Raw genomic sequence first — 22,209 nt, 5'->3', positions numbered from 1 at the left:
CACCTGCTGTCATAGACTACGAAAGTCACTGCACCAACTCTTTCACGCATTCTACAGAACAATACAAGCTCTAGCTGATATCCTTCACTGCCTACTAGTGAATGCGTGGTGATGTAACATCCCAACAGTGTAGCCATTTTTTTATTTACAACCCTCATATCCAAATAATCGTCTAGAAGTACATAGAACTTCGATAGAAGCAACATGGACAGCCAAGGCGAGTGGCTTGGCTTGTTGGGCCACTAAATGTGTTTGCAGCAAAATGTGAATAAATTGTATTATATCCTTTATTGTATACAGAATTTCAAACATGCCAAGAGATTCCCGCAGATTGAGTTCCATTACATGCTTGAGAATTTGATACCTATCTTAAAATGTACTAAAATTTACATGAATTATTGATTGACATTTTCAGAATTGAAGTTGCTTATACATGTGGCATTTATCTACTCTGATTTCTCACGTTAGATTGTCATACCTCTTCCCTGTAGATTTCTGAGGATGATGATGATGATGATGACCTGATTGAAGGAGAAATTGCTGTCAAAAAGAAGGTTAAGAAAGTGAAGAAGGAAAAGACTGCTACAAAGGAAGAGGAGCCAGAAGAGGGTGAAGAAGTTGAAGAGGAAGGAGATGAGGCAGAAGGCAATGGTGGAGAAGAAAAGAAGAAGAAAGGTGAAGAGAAAACCAATTCAGAGGCTAATGTAAGTATTGGCTTATGAATTTGTTGTATTAAATTTGTTGAATTATCTTAAACTTTTGTAGTTTCTTTTATATTATCTAGTCCATTTTGAATTTAATTTAATTTAATTTATTGGTTACATTTGCCACTGAGGCTAATACTCAAACATTGTAAAACTAATCTACCGGGCGAGTTGGCTGTGTGGTTAGGGGCACGCAGCTGTGAGCTTGCATCCGGGATGTAGTGCGTTCGAACCCCACTGTCGGCAACCCTGAAGATGGTTTTCCATTGTTTCCCCATTTTCACACCAAGCAAATGCTGGGGCTGTGCCTTAATTAAGGCCACGGCCGCTTCCTTCACATTCCTAAGCCTTTCATATCCTATCGTCGCCATAAGACCTATTTGTGTTGGTGCAACATAAAGCGAATAGAAAGGTAAAAAACCTAAACTACATTAAAAATATATAGTTGTTAGTGGTATGTGTTACCGTGGTTTGGTGGATCAGCAGAGGTGAAAGAAGGTGCGGGCTGGAATGGGTCTTAACTACAAAGCCGAAAGATGAATTAAAATTTCAATAAAGGTTATATTTTCATAAATGCCAAAACTTAACAAGATTTAACAAGGAGTTTTAGACTTTACCAATAACAACAAGTCAACCAATAACCAACTATCAGGTCCAAGACCAGAAAAGCCAAGATAACTTAGCAAATTTTCACTAGGTGATAAAAACAATGGAAATCAGGTACAAGAGTAATTTTACAAACGAGAGCACAAATTCAGGGATCTTTTACAAGTTCTGGGCTTCGAGGCCTGATTTTACAATCCTTGAGCTATTAGCCCAACTCTACACATTGTTCAGAGGGCAGAAAACCCCTTCATACAAGGAGCATAAGCTCCAAAACCCATATCGGGCCTCCTAGAGGCACTTTTCAAACACAAAAGAGCTGACCCGCTCTCAAATTCTCACGCCTATCAAAGGCCACAACAACTTTTCCATTAACTGCCTCTCAAAGCACACGTACAAATAAACAAGGGTAACGTGTACCCAACCTACGGGGCCTTCGTCGAAAAAGAACAGATTAATTAAATGGCCCAAAATACCAAGATGAATGGAGGCATGTACTTGCACTCCTACATGAAGCTTGTTAAAACCTAAGTGGTGCTAGGCCAATAAGCTGGGGTTATTCCCATACTATGGAGGTGACTCGTACAAGCAAATTTATTAAGATATTACAGAAAGGAAGAGTAGAAAAGCAGTTACGAAAACAGTCACCTTAAATTCAAAAGGAAGGGGAGCTCGAGAGGGTAAAGCACTCTCTATCCCGGATTTACAGTTAATGTTATATGAAACTTTTACACAGACCGGAAAGATTTTACATGTTTCAATGGATTGTTTACATATTAAAGGTTTCAGACCTGCCCCGAGGGTTAAACTGCTGAGCTAGTCAGGAATAAAGATGTTAAACGGCCATTACCTTGTTGAACTGCTGCCTGAAGAAAGAGGCGCTTCCCGCCCCCTGCTACATATCCACACTAAGCTAGATGTTGTTCGAGTGGCCGGGAGACGAGAAAATCAGCAGTTTTTATCCCCTCGTGGAAAATTTGAGACCTTTCATGAATAATTAAGAGACACCCTCAGTCGTTTATTGGTTGTCTAAAGTTACAGATCAAAAATTGAGGAAGACGGACACGATTGGTCCAAAATTAATTAAAGAGATTCAGGATTGGCTAAGTTCATAACTGGCGGAAAGAAAAATTAATAATGCCAACCCATAGATGAAAAAACGAAATTTAGTTATAGGAAAACTTATGAGTATAAAATATCTTCAAGAAAAGTTCCATCACTTCGCACCAGGGTGCATGATCATAGTTTTTGGTAGACATCTGTGAGAGACTGTCCACACTTCTTGATAATGAGTAAACAAAAACAATTCAAAATTAACACAGTGACATCTTCTGATAAACGGTTGAATTAATTCAGTTTTAAAGTTCAGAGTTTCAGCTGTAGAGGAGTAATTTAAGGCGGAAAATTCAAATGTGCGACGTATAGGTGTACCAACCGTTACAGTATGTATTACAAACATAGAAATTGGTTAACTTCGTTGCAGTATAGAGCCCTGAAGATGGTTTTCCATTGTTTCCCATTTTCACACCAAGCAAACACTGGGGCTGTACCTTAATTAAGGCCATGGCCGCTTCCTTCCCATTTCTAAGCCTTTCCTATCCCATCGTCGCCATAAGACCTATTGGTGTCGGTGCGACATAAAGCAAAAGAAAACAAAAAACACACATAAACTACATTAAAAATATATAGTTGTTAATCGTATGTATTACAAACATAGAAATTGGTTAACTTGGTTGCAATGAAGAGCTATGCTGACGATTACATACCTGCCAATCCTTCCGATTTTACCCGGAAACTTCCCGGTTTTTGACTCGTCTTCCGGTTTTCCGATTTATTTTTACTTCTTCCGATTTTTTACTAATATAACCTCTAGTATGGACAATACCCGTACGCTAGAGTAAAGGATAAATTCTTATGTGCTTGTGTAATTTACGAAACCTAATTTTTGGGCGTATTTATGCTTTATTTCGTGAGCGTTTCGTCCGTCGCCTTCGTGTATCATGTTTGTCGCTCACCACAGCAGCGTGTGTGCTTCATACAGCTGGGGATTCGGGGCGGCAGTCGTCCTGCAAGCGAGAGGCTAGCGCACGCTAACGACTCAGTTAATCGGGACGAAAGAATGAATTTGTTATTGTGTTGTTCGCGTGCTGTTAACATCGTTTCTGTGCGTAGTTTCGTCAGAGTTGTAGGCCACGTGTTTTTCCTTGCATTTCTATGCTTTCCCCCTGTATCAAAGTCGTATGTTAATAATGTATGGGACATACTGAATTGTTTTTTATGTGGTAGTTCCGCGTATTTAAGTGCATAATTTTAATGTTTTGAATGTTTTTAAGGGGGCTGTGTAAGTGACAGTTTCTGGTATTTTCCTTTCTCGTTATGGCCAAATAATATGACAAACGTTATCTCCAATTGTTCAGAGATGCCTATAAATTTCCGTTCATTTTACCGGCTATTAAAGGAAACTACCGTATTTTCTCGCGTACCGTAATCGAAGCCCTTGCATAATTTACACATCCCAATATTTTTGGGTCCATAGTGGAATTTGACGCACCCACAACTTCGAACATCCATCACTCAGCTCCGAATGAGTTTCGAAATAAAGATGCCAACTACTCGGGTAGCAGGCTTTCTATTGCTAAAAAGCGGGCATTCCAAATACAGGGCAACGTGCGATATTAGCCGGAAGGAAATCCCACTGCACTAGTTTTACGAGTGTTTCGCGTACGGGGCATTCTGTGATCTCAAAATCGTCAGTCCACAGTCCTCGATTAATACTGCATCATACGAACTTGAGAGCAGCGGGCAGCAAGTTTTCAGTGTCCAAATGAAACATGCACTACCGCGGTAACAGAAGTGCACTTCAAGCGGCCAACAAGTATTGCAAAGCATTTCGCGGACCAAAAAGCGGCAAGTTTCCGCAAGTAGAGGATTATCTTGCTTAACTATATGATTTTGTTACGCAATGTTGGATAAGCCGTTTCTCACAAAATGCTGCATTTTAAAGAATGAGAAATAGCTGTGGCACGTGGAATCATTGTCTCGTATTTGAAGGTTAGCCAAGGCTGAATTAATTTTATAAAGAGAAATGGACTTTCTCTTCGACGAAGAACAACATTATGCCAAAAAGTGACGAATGATTTCAACCATTTTCATCGCATTGTGATTGAGAAGCGTAAAGTGAAGGAATATTTGATCTCCCTTATAGGAACTGCAGGTCAGACGCCAATCAGTTTCCATATACCACAGAGTCGAACAATCGATAAGAGAGGAACATACAGTGTAAACGCACGCGCTACCGGGAGCAAAAAAAAACGATGTACTGCAATGCTTGCTGTAACAGCTGATGGCAGAAAGTTTGTACCTTACATTGTTCTAAAACAAAATAAATGCCTAAAGCAAAATTTCCGCGAGTGATCCACGTTCGTATTCAAGACAAAGGGTGGATGGACACGTCACTCGTACAAGATTGGATACGAACGGTTTGGGGTAATGTAACAGTCTCCCTCCTTCGATGCCCGGCCCTTCTCGTGTTGGACAGTTTTTTTTTTTTTTTTTGCCGGGATGTCATTCAGGTCATATTGTCAGCTTGTTATGGGAAGAATATTTTCCAGTGTTGGTACTTCAAACCCACGTGTCTAACTTATCTGATGTACCCTATTTGACTTTTCAGAAAAAATCTCACGCCGGAGTTTTACGCCAAATGACGATAACTGCAAATGAGTTGAACCAATTGTGTTTGTATTATATTTGATGTATCCTTTAAATGTAAATTAATTTGTAAATATCAGAATTCCTTGAATCGCATCTGAATTTTTCGCCTGTATTTTTCGTCAAAAAAGTGCGTTAATTACGCGAGAAAATAAGGTATTATGCATTTTGTTGCGTGTGTCGGTGTGACAAAAATATTATTCGTACCGGTATGTGTCATAAATTAGTGTGATTAGGTACATTTTCTTGTAACCATTTTTATGTTTTCTTAGTTTAAGATTTTAAATTTAAAGGTCAATTCGCATTGTAACTGTAGATATGTATGTCTTTTATCTTGACCTTTTTTCACGTAGACCGTGGTGGAATATATGTGATGAATTCCAAGAATTAGTATTTTTGTTTTCTAAAAGTTGGCAGGTATGCGATTAACGAGGAGTTAGTATAATTATCTGAAATGCTGCCGAAAGAAAGGAAACTGTTTACAAGGAAATGGGAATTAACAAAGAAAAAAAGAAAATAACAATATTGGCTTACGGTAAATGAGTTGATTTAGCAAAAATAACTATGCAAAGGAATTTTTTGTTCATTAACCCATTAGCATACTAATTTGAATGCCCTGAGCATGCATGTATTTACATATTTTCCCCGTACATAACATATAATTAATACAGTTTGTACGATACTAGCTGATGTACCCGTGCTTCGCTACGGGATTCTCAGAAAGACTGACTTGGTGGTTTTCCTAACTGAATTCAATGTAGGTCATTACAAAAACGTCGGTAGGAATGTAGCGATTGAAAGCAATGTTGTCATATAAAATACTCGATCAAATGAAAAGCCGCACACTTTCTCACTTTCAACGAACAGTACTATGGTGCTGATCTAAGAGTCCAAAGTTCCAGAGCTGGAATAACCAGGTCGCAGACTGCCGTGAACACTCCTCTGTCATTATTCCGTTAAATATGCACACTACTCATTCCAATCAGTGCCTTAGAGTAGGGTTTGAATATCTCAAATACTATGATGAACCGGCGTGTTACGTACCAGATATATCAGAAAATGTATGAACCAGAGGAATGGCATGCTAAAGAAGAAAGTTATCTTACTCCCCATCTACTTCCCGCCAATATACAGGCAGGCCGTTACAGTCGGTACGACCAGGCGAGTTGCCCGTCTGGTTAGGGGCGCGCAGCTGTGAGGTTGCATCCGGGAGATAGTCGATTCGAACCCCACTGGCGACAACCCTGAAGATGGTATTCCGTGGTTTCCCATTTTCACACCAGATACACGAGGCTGTACCTTAAAGCCAAGACCACTTCCTTCACACCACTATTCCTTTCCTATCCCATCGTCGCCATAAGACCTACCTGTGTCGGTGTGACGTCAAGCAAATTTTAAAAAACCTCGGTACGCTGCAGTAAACCTATCTATCGGGGATGAGGGGAAACAGAAGACAAAAAGCACATCACAACAAACAATGGTCAATGTAATGTTATTGTTGATAAAGTTTATGAGCTTTCTATATTGCAGGCCTTCACATTAGTTTTCTTTCGACTCTGTGATATTAGGGTGTCTTACAAAATTATTTATATCGTAGACTGTAGTTCCTTATTCTCAGACTTTACATACGGATTTTCACTAAATTCTGGTTACCCGTTTTCTCGTGACTCGGCGCTGATATGGACTTAGTAACAAAAATCCAAATTCATGAATATATCTGATTATATGCGGTACAGTAACAATGTATAAGACATAAGTGATCGGAAATTTAATAATTTCTTACATAACTACTACTAACTTACGTGTAACTAAAGTTATGTTAGTTATGTAGTATTTACCGATACAACCACTCATTTAAACCTAAGAATTCCATTTTTGTCCGTATTGAACTGAGAATGGATGATAGGAAAACTTAAAACGGTCCACCTTTTCAATACAAAAATGTTATAGTTTATTTATAACATGTATTTGCACTTGGAACTAGTTTCAACGCTGTTTTGCGTCATCATCAGCCAAAATGCGGAAAATAGGCCAGCATGTAGGCATTTATATTACACAAGGCGTTACATTAAACAATACACATCTTACAAGGAGATAAAAACAGGGACGAATATAGAAACAAATGAATCGTTGAGAAAGCAAAAGTTATACATATTAAAAATAACCTTAACCACACATTGCGCAGTGCGAAAGTGTTCTTCTTGAATGATTCCTGAATATAAAACACACGCGCACACATTTCTGAAGAGCCAGCAGGCAGGACAAAGTAAAGTGAAACCTTAAGAGTTCTTCTGAGAAGAGTTCATCATTTTTTCTATATTCCGACTGACTAATGAAGTCTCCCTTGAGTTCCTGATAAACATACACAACAGGAAATTCTCCTTTACTCTCAACAATAGCTATAAAGACCAACGGTAAAATTTCATTTTAAATATTGTGCAGAGACGTGAAAGCATGATCTTGAACATGATATAACTCCTTCATATGACCCAATTTTTTACACAAGGTGTTACATTAAATAATACACATCTTACGAGGAGATAAAAACAGGGACGAATGTAGAAACACATGCATCGTTGAGAAAGCAAAAGTTATACATATTAAAAATAAGCTTAACCACACAACTTGCAGTGCGAAAATATTTGCCTTGAATGATTCCTGAATACAAAACGCACGCGCACACACTTCTAAAGAGCTGTGATAGTACATATATCACACCCCCGAATTATATGTAGAAGTTAGAGATATTATTGTCAGTATTCGATTTATTATTATTATTATTATTATTATTATTATTATTGATTATTATTATTAGTATTTCATTTATATATTTAGCCATTTATATTGGTAAGCTGGAAGATATCCACATATGTAGGTATGAGTAATTTGTTTTGCACGAGTGGGAAAACATTGCTTTAATAACTCTGGTAATTTGAATGAGTCATCTGGCTACCCCAGTGTTTGTTGATGTACTTGTGTCAGGAAATTCCATTAGTCATGTATATATCCCAGCCTGATGAGATGAGCTTGTTGTTGTACCAGGGAAATTTGATGATTCATGTAAAACTCCCGAGTGTTTGTTTATAACTTGGGAGAAAGAAGAGGTTTACTCATGATTGGCTGGCAAGCACCAATCCAGACGTATCATCTGAGAGGAGGGGGATGTTGAGGTCTATAAAGGTTGATCATACGGCGGCAACCAAGGACATTGTAAGGGTGATTGTAGAGGTGATTGTAAAGGAACGAGAAGGAAGATAACTACAACTACAACTGAGGCACTGTACGGGAAGGAAGTGGTGCTGATACACGGTACTGGAGTGACACGGCTGCAATGGACTGGACTTCAAACGTTTGTGGAGCGTAGTCTTGTTATGTTCGTAGAAAGTGGCTGATTGTGGAGAGTGCTTGCGCATTAAGTATTGTAGCACTTGTGGTGGCTTAGCATTATATGTTGGTGAAAGCTATCTCAGACTTTCCATAATTTATGTTGAGGATCGACAGACATGTGTATATATCTTTACAAGTGTTAAAAATATATGAACACAGTAGTACAAGGTACAGTATCTGTGTGATGTGATAACTGCCGATTATGAGAATCGGTAAGTCGAATTGATATAGAGACAGTGAAGGGTATTTATCTTCATACATGTACATTGTTCATCGGACTATTTACAAATGGTAACTTAGTTCTTGCTTTCGTTTTCCCACGATTTTCATTATTTTTGTTGTTGTAAATATGGAGTCTTCCAGCAATATTTTATGTGTGTATTATATGTATAATGTTGTATGTTGATGAGGTGCTCATGCACGGAATTTGTTAAGAATATAGTTAGCTATTTTAGAATCAGTGTTATTGATGAACCTAGGTGCAGTTTCTACCTAATTAGTCGTTTTCAGGAGGTTAGGTAAGGCCTGCAGCAGATGTACCAGTACGCAGCATTATGTACACGCCCTGGGATATAAAGTTTATCATGCTCTTATCTAAATTCGAGGGATCCATTCTGGTGAAATCTGGCGCCATACTACGGACATTTCGGTTAATTATGCTTATTAATTTTATTAAGTTTTTGAGTAATTTTATTTATATATTTTTATTCATGATTTTTATTATCATCAAAAAAGTTACAGAGCCAGCAGGCAGGAAAAAGTAAGGTGAAACCTTAAGAGTTCTTCTGAGAAGAGTTCATCATTTTTTCTATGTTCCGACTAACTAATGAAGTCTCCCTTGAGTTCCTGATAAACATACACAACAGGAAATTAAACAATACACATCTTACAAGGAGATAAAAACAGGGAAAGTTATACATATTAAGAATAACCTTAACCACACATCTTGTAGTGCGAAAATATTCGTCTTGAATGATTCCTGAATACAAAACACACACGCACCATTTCTGAAGAGCCAGCAGGCAGGAAAAAGTCAAGTGAAACCTTAAGAGTTCTTCTGAGAAGAGTTCATCATTTTTTCTATGTTCCGACCTCCAAACTCTCAACAACGTATTCCTTAATACCTATTTTATATTCTTGTCGAGCTGAATACCGGACCTGTGAAGATTACAAGATTATTTTGTGCATCTACAGAATGGTGTGTTAATGAAGCTATGTAATATAGAGAGAGACTTTCAAAGGTGGTTAAATGAAGAAGTTATATCATGTTCAAGATCATGCTTCCACATCTCTGCACAGTATTTAAAATACAATTTACCGTTGGTCTTTTATAGCTATTGTTGAGAGATAAGGAGAATTTCCTGTTGTGTATGTTTATCAGGAACTCAAGGGAGACTTCATTAGTTAGTCGGAACATAGAAAGAATGATGAACTCTTCTCAGAAGAACTCTTAAGGTTTCACCTTGCTTTTTCCTGCCTGCTGGCTCTTTAGAAATGTGTGCGTGTGCGTTTTGTATTCAGGAATCATTCAAGGCAAATATTTTCGCACTGCAAGTTGTGTGGTTAAGCTTATTTTTAATATGTATAACTTTTGCTTTCTCAACGTTGCATTTGTTTCTACATTCGTCCCTGTTTTTATCTTCTCGTAAGATGTGTATTGTTTAATGTAACACATTGTGTAAAAAATGGGGTTAAATGAAGGAGTTATATCATGTTCAAGATCATGCTTTCACGTCTCTGCACAATATTTAAAATGAAATTTACTGTTGGTCTTTATAGCTATTGTTGAGAGTGAAGGAGAATTTCCTGCTGTGTATGTTTATCAGGAACTCAAGGGAGACTTCATTAGTTAGTCGGAACATAGAAAGAATGATGAACTCTTCTCAGAAGAACTCTTAAGGTTTCACTTGACTTTTTTCTGCCTGCTGGCTCTTCAGAAATGGTGCGTGTGTGTTTTGTATTCAGGAATCATTCAAGACGAATATTTTCGCACTACAAGATGTGTGGTTAACGTTATTTTTAATATGTATAACTTTCCCTGTTTTTATCTCCTTGTAAGATGTGTATTGTTTAATTTCCTGTTGTGTATGTTTATCAGGAACTCAAGGGAGACTTCATTAGTTATTGGGAACATAGAAAGAATGATGAACTCTTCTCAGAAGAACTCTTAAGGTTTCACCTTACTTTTTCCTGCCTGCTGGCACTTCAGAAATGTGTGTGCGTGTGTTTTATATTCAGGAATCATTCAAGAAGAACACTTTCGCACTGCAAGATGTGTGGTTAAGGTTATTTTTAATATGTATAAATTTTGTTTTCTCAACGATTCATTTGTTTCTATATTCATCTCTGTTTTTATCTCCTTGTAAGATGTGTATTGTTTAATGTAACGCCTTGTGTAATATAAATGCCTACATGGTGGCCTATTTTCCACATTTTGGCTGATGACGCAAAACAGCGTTGAAACTAGTTCCAAGTGCAAATACATGTTATAAATAAACTATGACATTTTTGTATTGAAAAGGTGGACCGTTTTAAGTTTTCCTATCATCCACGACCACTCATAACATAAATAACTTAATTGAGAATTACATTTCAGGCCTTCCCCTAAACTACCATTTCACTCAACGTGAAAAAATAATTTGTAGCCTAGAGTGCAGTGGTTCATCACCCAACATTACATACCGATTTTCATTAAATTCTCTTCAGCTGTTTTCTATTGATGCGTGTACATACAGACAGACAGACAGACAGAAATTACGGAAAAGTATAAAAAATGCATTTCCTTGTTACTGTGACCGTGACCGATACAGAAATATCATTTATTTCAAATTTTGAGCAATGTACATGCAAAACACTTATTTTTTATATATATAGAAGATTACATTTCAGGCCTTCCTCTAAACTACCATTTCATTCAGTGTGAATAACATTATTGATAGCCTAGATTATAGCGACCTATTCCCCGACTTTGCATACCAATTTTCGTGAAGATACGACCACTAATAAAATAAATATTTGCAATTAAATTTTAGGCCATCCCCTAAACTACCATTTTTCTCAGCGTGTATAGCCTATATTGTAGCGACTTATTTCCCATCTTTGTCTAGCGATTATCATTAAGACACGACCACTAATAACATAAATATTTGAGAATTAAATTTCACGCCTTCCCCTGAACTACCATTTCACTCAGCGTGATTAAAATAATTTATAGCCTAGATTGTAGCGGTTCATCACCCGACTTTTTCACTCCAATTTTTATTAAATTCTCTTCAGCCGTTTTCTCGTGATGCATGTACGTACATACATACAGACAGACAGAAATTACGGAAAAGTAAAAAATGCATTTTCTTGTTACTGTGGACATGACCGATACAGAAATACCATTCTTCTCAAATTCTGAGCAATGTACAGACAAAACTCTTATTATATATATATATATATATATATATAGATGTAAAAGGTGACTTAGATTCTAATTGTGATGGGAGACTCGAATGAAATGGTAGATTAAGGAAGAGAAGATAATGCAGTAGAATTCATATTGGGACAAAAGAATGAAAGAGGATGTCTGCTGGTTGAATTCTGCGCCGATCATAATTTTGTCCTCGTTAGGTCGTGGTTGTTCAACTACCACAAACGATGGCTTAATACATGGACAACCTGGGCACACTGGGAGGTACCAAATAGACTTCATTTTGATTAGGCAGAGATTCATAAACCAGGTGTTGGATTGAAAGACTTTCCCAGGAACAGACCTGGATTTCAACCATAACTTGTTGGTCATGAAATGTCATCTGAAGTTGACGAAAGGTAATAATGCAAGGAGATTGGATCTAGACACTATGAAAGTGTAGCAGAGAGAGAACACTGCAAGAATAAACAAATGGCAGCAGCAGAGCGCAGGTGACTTAAGCAATCCGTGCTCCGGCTCTGAACGATCAACCACAGTTCTAATTGGTACTGCGAGTACATTTGTAACTTTGCCATACAATAAGGTACTAGGATAATAATGGGAAATTACACATAAGAAACGGCAGATGTGGGATTAGGCCAGAACAAATGACACAACTGAGGACACAGAGGGAGGATCATGTTCTACAATGGACTTTAACAACGGAGGACAATATTTTTGAAAATAACGAGAACAATATACATAATAGTTTTAAATAAATCAAAATTTAATAAAATTACTGGGTGGATTGTGAAATACACAATCATAAAGATTCTACATGCTTACAGACACAATATTTTTTTTAAATAAGTGGGTTTAAAGAATCGCTGATTAGAAAAACCGATGAAACAGTAAATTAGTTGAGGATTAACCCTTAGCCCTCCTTTTTTCTGAACACTGCTGCCTCTCCCGCTCCATTTAAGAATCTGCTTACATAGGGATAAGCGACAGCACAAACATATTGACAGCATATTTATAAAAATCAACTAAAGCAAACACAAAATAAATATAATATAATAGAAGTACAATACAGTATTCAGTGCAATGTGCAGCATTTCCAAACCTGAAATTATCGCAGTCACTTTTAGTCTCTAATGGGGCATTGTGTAGAACTTCCCAAAACACTTGCCAGGATGTAATCCAGGCTTTTTTCTACGAGTATTGCTGAAAACCACAGTCTCACGTCGTAATTCAAGCTTACTGCTCATTGCCATATTTAGGATTACTCTTAGAAATGCTTTGAATTCAGGACGAGTAACATCTATCCACAATCTCCTAATAAACTCAGGTGTGAGGGGCGTAACCTTTTGAATGCTTACATTAGTATACTGGTTAGTCTCGCGCACAATTTCTGACAATAACTCGTCAGTCATGAATAATTGGAAAAGGTCAAGTTCTCTCAAACTTGTGGTGGTTTATAACCTGACGTACCTGTGAATGGGCTTTTGAAGTCCAAGTCAGTGTCATGGTATTTCCTGCAGCCATCAGTAGAGGTACCAGCACTGCCATTTAGCATAATTTTCTCATTGTCTGGATTTTCATCACTTACCTCGCCAACACAGTCTCGTTCCGCAATATCTTCCTCACCACTTATTTGAAAATCACTCTCACTATCGCTGAAATCGTCACTTTCACCTAAAAGTCTGGCTATTTCTTTCTCATGCTGCTCGAGTGACGCCATGTTGGTATGCAATGTCTGTTTACCAACTCGCATGTCCTTCAAAGAATGCGCAGAAAGCCTGATTTCAAACAAATTATAACTATGCATGGCTTCAAATTGTTGTCGAAGGATGGCAGTAGCTTTTTGCACCTGTAATTCATGCACGCATAACCCGACAAAAGAGTTATATAGAGGAAAAAAATCTATGCGGTATATTCTCGTTGTCGGGCATGGCCCACCGTTTGAGTGCTAAGGGTTAACCTTTACAAGTAGTGTGATACCTATTCGAGCTCGTTCAACTATCTTTTTGCAGGGTACAGCCTTTCCGGGTTTTTATTCTGATTTGGCAGAGATTCAGAAATCAGGTGTTGTGGTTGCAAAACTTTCCCAGGATCAAACGTGGACTCTGACCACAACTTGTTGGTCATGAAATGCCACCTGAAGTTAAAGAAATTGAGGAAAGCAAGGAATGCACGGAGGTGGAATCTAGACAATTTGAAAGAAAAGAGTGTGAGGGACTGTTTCAAGGAACATGTTGCACAAGGACTAAATGAAAAAGCTGAAGGGAACACAATAGAGAAAGAATGGACAGTCGTGAAGTATGAGGTCTCTAGGGCTGGTGAAGAAATGTTGGGAAGAAAGGAAAGATCAACAAAGAATGAATGGATAACTCGGGAGATACTAGACCTGATTGATGAATGACGAAAGTACAAGAATGCAAAAACATGAAGAGGGCAAAAAGGAATACAGGCGATTAAAGAATGAAGTGGAATGAAGTGCAAGACAGCTAAGGAAGAATGGCTGAAGGAAAAGTGTAAGGATATTGAAGGTTGTATGGCTCTAGGAAAGGTAGATGCTGCATACAGAAAAATTAAGGATGCGTTTGGAGAAAGGAAAAGTAGATGTATGAATATTAAGAGCTCAGATGGAAAACCACTTCTAGGGAAAGAAGACAAGACAGGAAGATGGCAGGAACATATCCAACAGTTTTATCAACGTAAAGATGTAGATTATATGGTTCTGGGACAAGAAAAGACTGTTGATGCTGATGAAATAGGGGAATCAGTTTTGAGGTCAGAATTTGACAGAGCTTTGAGAGACCCGAATAGGGAGAAAGCACCTGGAATTGATGACATTCTCTCTGATTTACTGAGTGCCATAGGAGAAACCAGCATGATGAGGTTATTCCATTTAGTGTGTAAGATGTATGACGGGAGAAGTGCCATCCGATTTTGGGCAAAATGTTATTATACCTATTCCTAAGAAAGCCAGTGCCTACAATTGTAAAAATTACCATACCATTGGCTTAGTATGTCACGCCTGCAAAATTTGAACATGTATTATTTGCAGAAGAATGGAAAGGCAAGTTGAAACTGAGTTATGAGAAGATCAAAGATGGAGATTCCAGAATATCTATAGAAATCTGTCTCTAGAGAACACATCTTTGTAGAGCACCTGCTTATCCAACCAGTCTTCACTAAAATAATCCTGCATTTGATCAATTTAAATTCAGAAAAAAATGTAGAACACATGAAGCATCCTGACTTTACGTCTGATCTTAGAGGATTGAATTAAGGAGGACGAGCCTGCATACATGGCGTTCGTATATCTTGTAAAGCATTTGATAATGTCGATTTGACCAAGCTATTTGAGACTGATTTAATATCACTTACTTTTGATATATTTGAAGGTTGTATGGCCCTTGGAAAGGTAGATGCTGCATACAGGAAAATTAAGGAAGCCTTTGGAGAAAGGAAAAGTAGGTGTATGAATATTAAGAGCGCAGATGGAAAACCACTTGTAGGGATATAAGACAAGACAGGAAGATACTTTTAAATACTTGTAATCCATTTAAATCAGATTAAATACATTACAGTGACCATATTCAACATTTCTGAAGGTGAGCGGCATCAGATACCAAAAAAACAAAGAATTATCTCCAATCTGTATAAAAATCAGTCTGCAGTGATAAGAATCGAGAGCTTTGAAAATGTAGCAGCAATCCAGAAAGGAGTGAGGCAAGTTTCCAGTTTGTCCCCCACTACTTTTCAGTGTTTATATAGAACCGGCAGTAAAGGAAATCAAAGATGAATTTGGGCAAGGAATCACAATCCAAGGAGAGGAAATCAAAACCCTGGGATTTGCTGATGATATTGTTACTTCATATCAGACTGCAGAAGATCTGGAAAATTGCTGAATGGTATAGAAAGAGTCGTGGCAAAGGAGTACAAGATGAAAATTAATAAGTCCGAAACAAAAGTATTGAAGTGCAGTCGAACAAAGTCAGGTGATGCAGGAAATATTAAATTAGGAAATGAACTCTTAGCAGAAGTAGAAGAATATTGTTACTTGGGTAGTAAAATAACTGACGAAGGCAGAAGAATGGAGGTCATAAAGTACAGACTAGCACAACCAAAGAAGGCCTTTCTTAAGAAAAGAAGTTTGCTCAATTCAAACATTGACGTAGGAATAAGAAAGATGTTTTTGAAGACTTTTGTCAAAATAAAGAGAATAGAAGCTTTCGAAATGTGGTGTTACAGGAGAATGCTTAAGGCGAGGTTGATAGATCGATTCATGAATGAGGAGATACTGAATCAAATTGGTGAGATAAGATCGATTTGGCAAAATTTGACCAGAAGAAGAGACAGAATGATAGGACACATCTTAAGACACCCACGATTTGTGCAGTTGGTTTTTGAAGGAAGTGTACGTGGTAAGAATGGTAGAGGTAGGCCATGGTATGAATATGACAGGCAGATGTATGATGCAGCACTTACGTAGAAATGAAAAGGTTAGCGCAGGATAGGGTGGCATGGACAGCTGCATCAAACCAGTCTATGGACAAAGGCGCTTGTCTCCATATCGCGTAATGACGGCTGTGTCAACCAACAACAACAATAATTCACCTTCATCTTATGAGCAGCAAGCAAGAACAACAGTTCACAGTAATGGAAACAGTTGGTGACAAATGAAAGACATATTACAATTTATAAATTTCATTAATTTAACAAACCCAAACCAAGGAAAGGGAAAAACGAAATAAATAAATTTACGAATGTGATGTGAATGGCAAAGGAGGATTTTAAAGGTAGTGATTAGCAAGGGAAATTTATGGAAAATATCTTTCAAATTGGAAACACGGTGTTCGAATTGACAATATTTCCAACCAAACCAAACCCCATGGCACTGCAGTCCTTGAAGGGCCTTGGCCTACCAAGCGACCGCTGCTCAGCTGAAGGCCTGCAGATTACGATGTTTCGTGTGGTCAGCACGACAGATCCTCTTGGGCGTTATCCTTGGCTTTCTAGACCGGGGCTGCTATCTCACCGTCAAATAGCTCCTCAATTGTAATCATGTAGGCTGAGTGGATCTCGAACCAGCCCTCAGGCACGGGTAAAAATCCCTGGCCTGGCCAGGAATTGAACCCGTGGCCTACAGGTAAGAGGCAGGCACGCTACCCCTACCCCACGGGGCCGGCTGACAATATTTCCGAGGTATAAAATTTATAAGTTTATATGTAAATTATGTAATGTAGATTACTAGTCCCCTTTTTACATCATGTATAGCCCTCGGTGTGCAACAATAGTCTGGTCAGCCCCATGCATTAACTTCACATTACTCTGTGACAAAAATAAAATTCGAAGTCACACACCAAGGTATTAAATGAACGAGAATTCCTGAATGAGTTGGCTGTGCAATTAGGGGTGTGCAGCTGTGAGCATGCATTTGGGAGATGGTGGGTTCGAACCCTGCTGTCGTCAGCCCTGAAGATGGTTTTCCGTGCTTTCCCATTTTCACACCAGGCAAATGTGTGGGATGTACCATAATTCCCTCTCCTCACTCTCTCCTGTTTAATCGTTGGCAGCTGTGTCGGTGTGATGTAAAGGAACATACACAGTGCAATAAAGAGAGCTTAACATCTCATTAATACATCAATGGCTCAATCCTAGTTAAATTTTTACAGGAATAAAATTTGTAACATAGCGTGTTCAAACCCCACTGTCGGCAGCCTTGAAGAGGTTTTCCGTGGTTTTCCATTTTCACACTGGGCAAATGCTGGGACTGTACCTTAAGTAAGGCCACAGCTGCTTCTTTCCTGGGAATGGTAGATGCAGCATGCAGGAAAATTTAGGAAATTTTTGGAGAATGAAAACGTAGGTGTATGGATATTAAGAGCTCATATCGAATACCACTTACAGGGAAAGAAGACAGGGCAGAAAGGGACAGGAACATATCCAGCAGTTGTATCAAGGTAAGGAAGTAGAATTCCATTTAGTATGTTAGATATATGATTCAAGAGAAGTGCCATCCGATTTTAGGCAGAATATTGTTATATACTTATTCCCAAGAAAGCCAGTGCTGAGAAGTGTGGAAACTATCGCATCATTAGTTTAGTATCCCACGGCTGCAAAATTTTAACGTGTTATTTACGGAAGAATGCAATGATGATTTGAGATTAGTTTGGCTTCAGAAGAAATGTAGGGACACTTGAAGCAATAGGTCTGATCTGAGAGGACCGATTTAAGGAGGAAAGCCCCCGTACATGGCGTTCGTAGTTCTAAAAAGAGGCATTTGATAACGTTGATTGGACCAGGCTATTTCAGATGCTGAAGGCGATCGGGATCAGATACTGTGGAAGAGTAACTATCTACATTCTGTACAAAATTCAGTCTACAGTGACAATTGAGGGCTTTGTAAGAGAAGCAGCACTCAAGAAAAGAATGAGACAAGGCTGCACTTTTTTCCTCCTTCCCCCTTTTCAGTGTTTATACAGAACAGGCAGTAAAGGAAATCAAAGAGGAGTGTGGAACTGGAATCACAATCCAAGCAGAGGAAATCTAAGCTCTGAGATTTGCCGATGAAATTATTTTACCTATGTTTGCAGAGGATCTGGGGAGATTGTTGAATGGTATGGACAGATGAAGGACTAAAAGATGAAAATACGAAGTCCAAGACTAAAATAATGGAGTGCACTCGAAGAAGTAGACGAATTATGTTACTTGGATAGTAAAATAAATAACGATGGCAGAAGTAAGGAGGACATAAAATGCAGACTAGCACAACCAAGGAAGACCTTTCATTAAAGTTGAGAAATTGGCTCACTTTGAACATTGGTATAAGAATTACACTAGCATTAGAAACTTGAGACTCACCTACGAAAATTAATAATTTTCTTAAATAAATGTTTTCTGTGTGATGATAAGTGGTACTTTAGTTCTGTTACATATGTATGGATGCTATCAGCACTTTCATAAGGCTATCTCAGTGCATATTGCGAGATTTTACTTTAACTTTTCAAAGAAGTTGACAGGTCTTACTGCCTGCTTCTACCTGGATAACTTCCAGCCCTTTCGCAGGTAATAAACATGCCTCTCTCATGTGATTACTTGTCCTTCTCGTTTTCTCGCTGTCTTGGAAGTCAACAGCCTACAGAAGCTATTCTGAGCAGTTGTATGTTAATCTGTGTACCAGATTGCTTATTTTTTACATTGTTGTTATCTGGGCATAACTACATTAACAACACACATCAAACAATCGAATATGGGTAAGAAAGCTAATATAACCCAAGAAAACGGAGCCAGGGCTTGTGCTTGTAGAGAAATTGCTTGGCCGAAGAAAAAAATTGCGGAAAAATTGAAAATTTCAGAGTGCAGCATTCGCAAAGCAGTGAAAAGCAGAGAGGGAATGGGTAGTTATGACGATCGACGACGCAGTGGGCATCCTAGGAAAACTTCTAAAATTGAGGATAACCGTATTTTAATCATCAGCAAGCGTAGCAGAAGGCGTACAGCGGTAGATATTTGTTCAGAGATAAATAAAAGAAGAGAACAACCTGTTCTGTGACAACAGTGAAAAATTGTCTGCTTGAGGCGGGATTGTTTGGTCGCATAGCAGCACGGAAACCATTGTTGAAAACTGTGCACAAGCAAAAAAGGCTACAGTGGGCGAAAATGCATGCTAACTGGACCGCTGAACAGTGGAAAAGGGTGCTTTGGACGGATGAACCTAAATTTGAAAAATTTTGTTCCAATCATCGGCATTAGTTTAGTCTGTCTCAAGTGTTATTACAATATTATAAGTCCACCTGTTCAATACAATACAATATGATCCACTATTTCATATGGTCAAATGTTTTTTATACATAATACATAAAAGTCAAAGGTACATGTTTCACCCTCCTTAGGGGCATCATCAGCCTATATCAATCTTAAAAAATAATAATAATACATATACTTATAAATTATAGGTTAAAATGTTGAAAAAGGTTTCGTAAAACATTATACAATAACATCTAAAACAACGATAATGCACCAAAGTATGTTAAAAGAGAGTGAAATTAACAGTTTGAAGATTAAAACGTGATTAAACATGAGATTTTGAGAGTCTAAAACTAAAATGGATCCATATTTTTATAATATCATTAAGACTGTGAAAGCCTTGAGTATAAAAACAATCATCAAAGGGGGATGTTTCTTCAATTCCCAAGTTGAATCCAAGGTGGTAAAATCACTTTCAGTTATTTAAAACGGAAGTGTGAATGTAACAAACAAGTTTAAAATGTATATGATTGGGATATCTGAAAGTCAAGAAGAAAATGGAACTTCTGTAGAGGCGATGCTTGTGATAAAACGTATGTCAAAGCTAGCAGAGTTCGGAAATTATGGTAGTCGAATGGATCTAAAAGATAGTCAAGTTGATATATAATTCCGTTGAAACATGTGTTGGAAGAAATGTTCAGGATTTTTCGTACGGAGCGTACTAAGTACGTCAGGTTGTTACAGCAACGCTAGCTTAGTTTAGTCGCCGCCCCGTCCAAAGGGTTATGGAATCCCGCATAATTCTCTCTGTGAAGCATGGAGGGGTAAATGTGATGGTGTGGGAATGTTTTCGAAATAATCACGTTGCTGATTTGATGCAAGTAGAGGGAATACTACTGGAAAAGAAACAATATTACTGCATCCTTTCGCGCAATGCCGTGCCATCCGGAATGAAGCTGATTGGTGAAGGATTTGTTCTACAGCAGGGCAGTCATCCTAAACACACCTCTCATTCGTGCAAGCAGTATCTAAAAAGGAAACAAGCTGAAGGAAAATTGGTATTAAAGGTCTGGTCTCTCAATCGCCATATATCTGTCACCTATTGAACTTTCGTGGGAAGAACTTGACAGGAAAGTGAAAGAAAAGGCGCCAGGGAGTGTGGATGGGTTGTTACAGTATCTGTTAGAAACCTGTGGATGTATAAATACCAAGACTTTGGAAAAATTAACAGCTAGAACGTCGCGTATCTGTAAAGCAGTAATTAAAGCAAAGGGTGGATACATTGATGAACAACCAGTGTGATTACTTAAGATGTTGTGATTGTGTTTCTAGCTACCTGTGACTGATCAGTGTAAGGAAAAATCTAATGAAATGTGTAATAAAACTAGTTAGTTCTAAAAACATAGGTATTTCCAAGTTGATTTTCAACAAATAGCCCCTATCGTTCGTGGTAAGTGAAAATTCATGGGCGAGTCTAAACTTTCTGACGCTAGTGTAGATGTTTTTGATGATTTTCGTCTGGAGCGTTTCGTTGCATGGAATTGAGACATGGACAATAACAAGTTCGGAAAGAAAGAGAAAAGAAGCTTTAGAATAATAGTGATAATGTTATTTGATTTATGCCCCACTAAGTACTTTTACGGTTTTTATAGACGCCAAGGTTCCGGAATTTAGTCTCGCAGGAATTCTTTTACATGCCAGTTAATCTACCGACACAAGGCTCACATATTTGAGCCCCTTCAAATACCACCGGACTAAGCCAAGATCTAACCTTCCAAGTTGGTGTCAGCAGGTCAGCGCCTCAACCATCTGAGGCACTCAGCCCGGCAGAAGCTTTAGAAATGTGGTGTTACAGAAAAATGCTGAAGGTGAGATGTATAGATTTAATCACGAATGAAGAGAAACTGAAGCAAAAATAGCGAGCGGAGATTAATTTGGCTAAATTTGATGAGAAGTGAGAAGGAGAGATAGAATGTTAGGACATGTCTTACGAAATCTGGGATACTTCAGATGGTTTATGAGGGATGTTTAGGTGGTAAGAATGGTAGGGGTAGACCAAGGTATAAATTTGTACCTTCAGTTGTGCTTGTGTGGCTGGCAAGGTGTCTTCGAATTGATGGATTTTCCTTCAGAACAGCAGCTTTTACCTTCTTAATTATGTCTGGAGTCTTGGAGGGTTGAACTCTCTTCCGCGGCAGTTTTTCAAAGTTGTTGTTTCTGGCGGGAAACCATTCTGATGTAATTTTATCACATTGCCTACAGAGGACTTAGTGGTTTCAAGACCTCTCATTTTATGGTGTTGTACAATCCTCGATAATGAGAAATTGGCATTGGGAAGGTCAACAATGTAGCCTTGCCATACATCTGCAATTCGGCAAGTCATCGGGCAACAGTGGTATGATACTGACTGTATGCGGCACTTCTCACTGACCAGACAGAACAAAAGAAAACGGCATGGAACTGCTTCCAGACGCGGCTTGTGCGCTCAAGGCTGCGTACTGTATTAACCGGGGCAACCCTCCATATATTGCCCATTTGAACAGTTGTCTCAGATCAAATTTCATCTGTAAATCTTGATGATGTCACTGAAATATGCCGATTCCTGTGTACTTTAAGGGTGAAGACTGCACATGATTTTCTAGTATGACATAGTGG

General features: G+C 38.3%; 1 protein-coding gene across 1 annotated transcript in view; it reads left to right on the top strand.

The window, feature by feature from the left end:
- LOC136878884 (zinc finger protein on ecdysone puffs) overlaps nucleotides 1-22,209 on the top strand; it is a 304,897-nt gene that overhangs the window by 164,666 nt on the left and 118,022 nt on the right. The window contains exon 6 of the mRNA XM_068228845.1: nucleotides 492-704. Within this exon, the coding sequence (XP_068084946.1) occupies nucleotides 492-704 (213 nt within the window). The remainder of the gene's footprint in view (nucleotides 1-491; nucleotides 705-22,209) is intronic.

Source organism: Anabrus simplex, chromosome 8 (assembly GCF_040414725.1).
Source record: "Anabrus simplex isolate iqAnaSimp1 chromosome 8, ASM4041472v1, whole genome shotgun sequence".
In the NCBI taxonomy this organism is placed as follows: Eukaryota; Metazoa; Arthropoda; class Insecta; order Orthoptera; family Tettigoniidae; genus Anabrus; species Anabrus simplex.
This window is presented reverse-complemented; position numbering and strand designations above follow the sequence as displayed.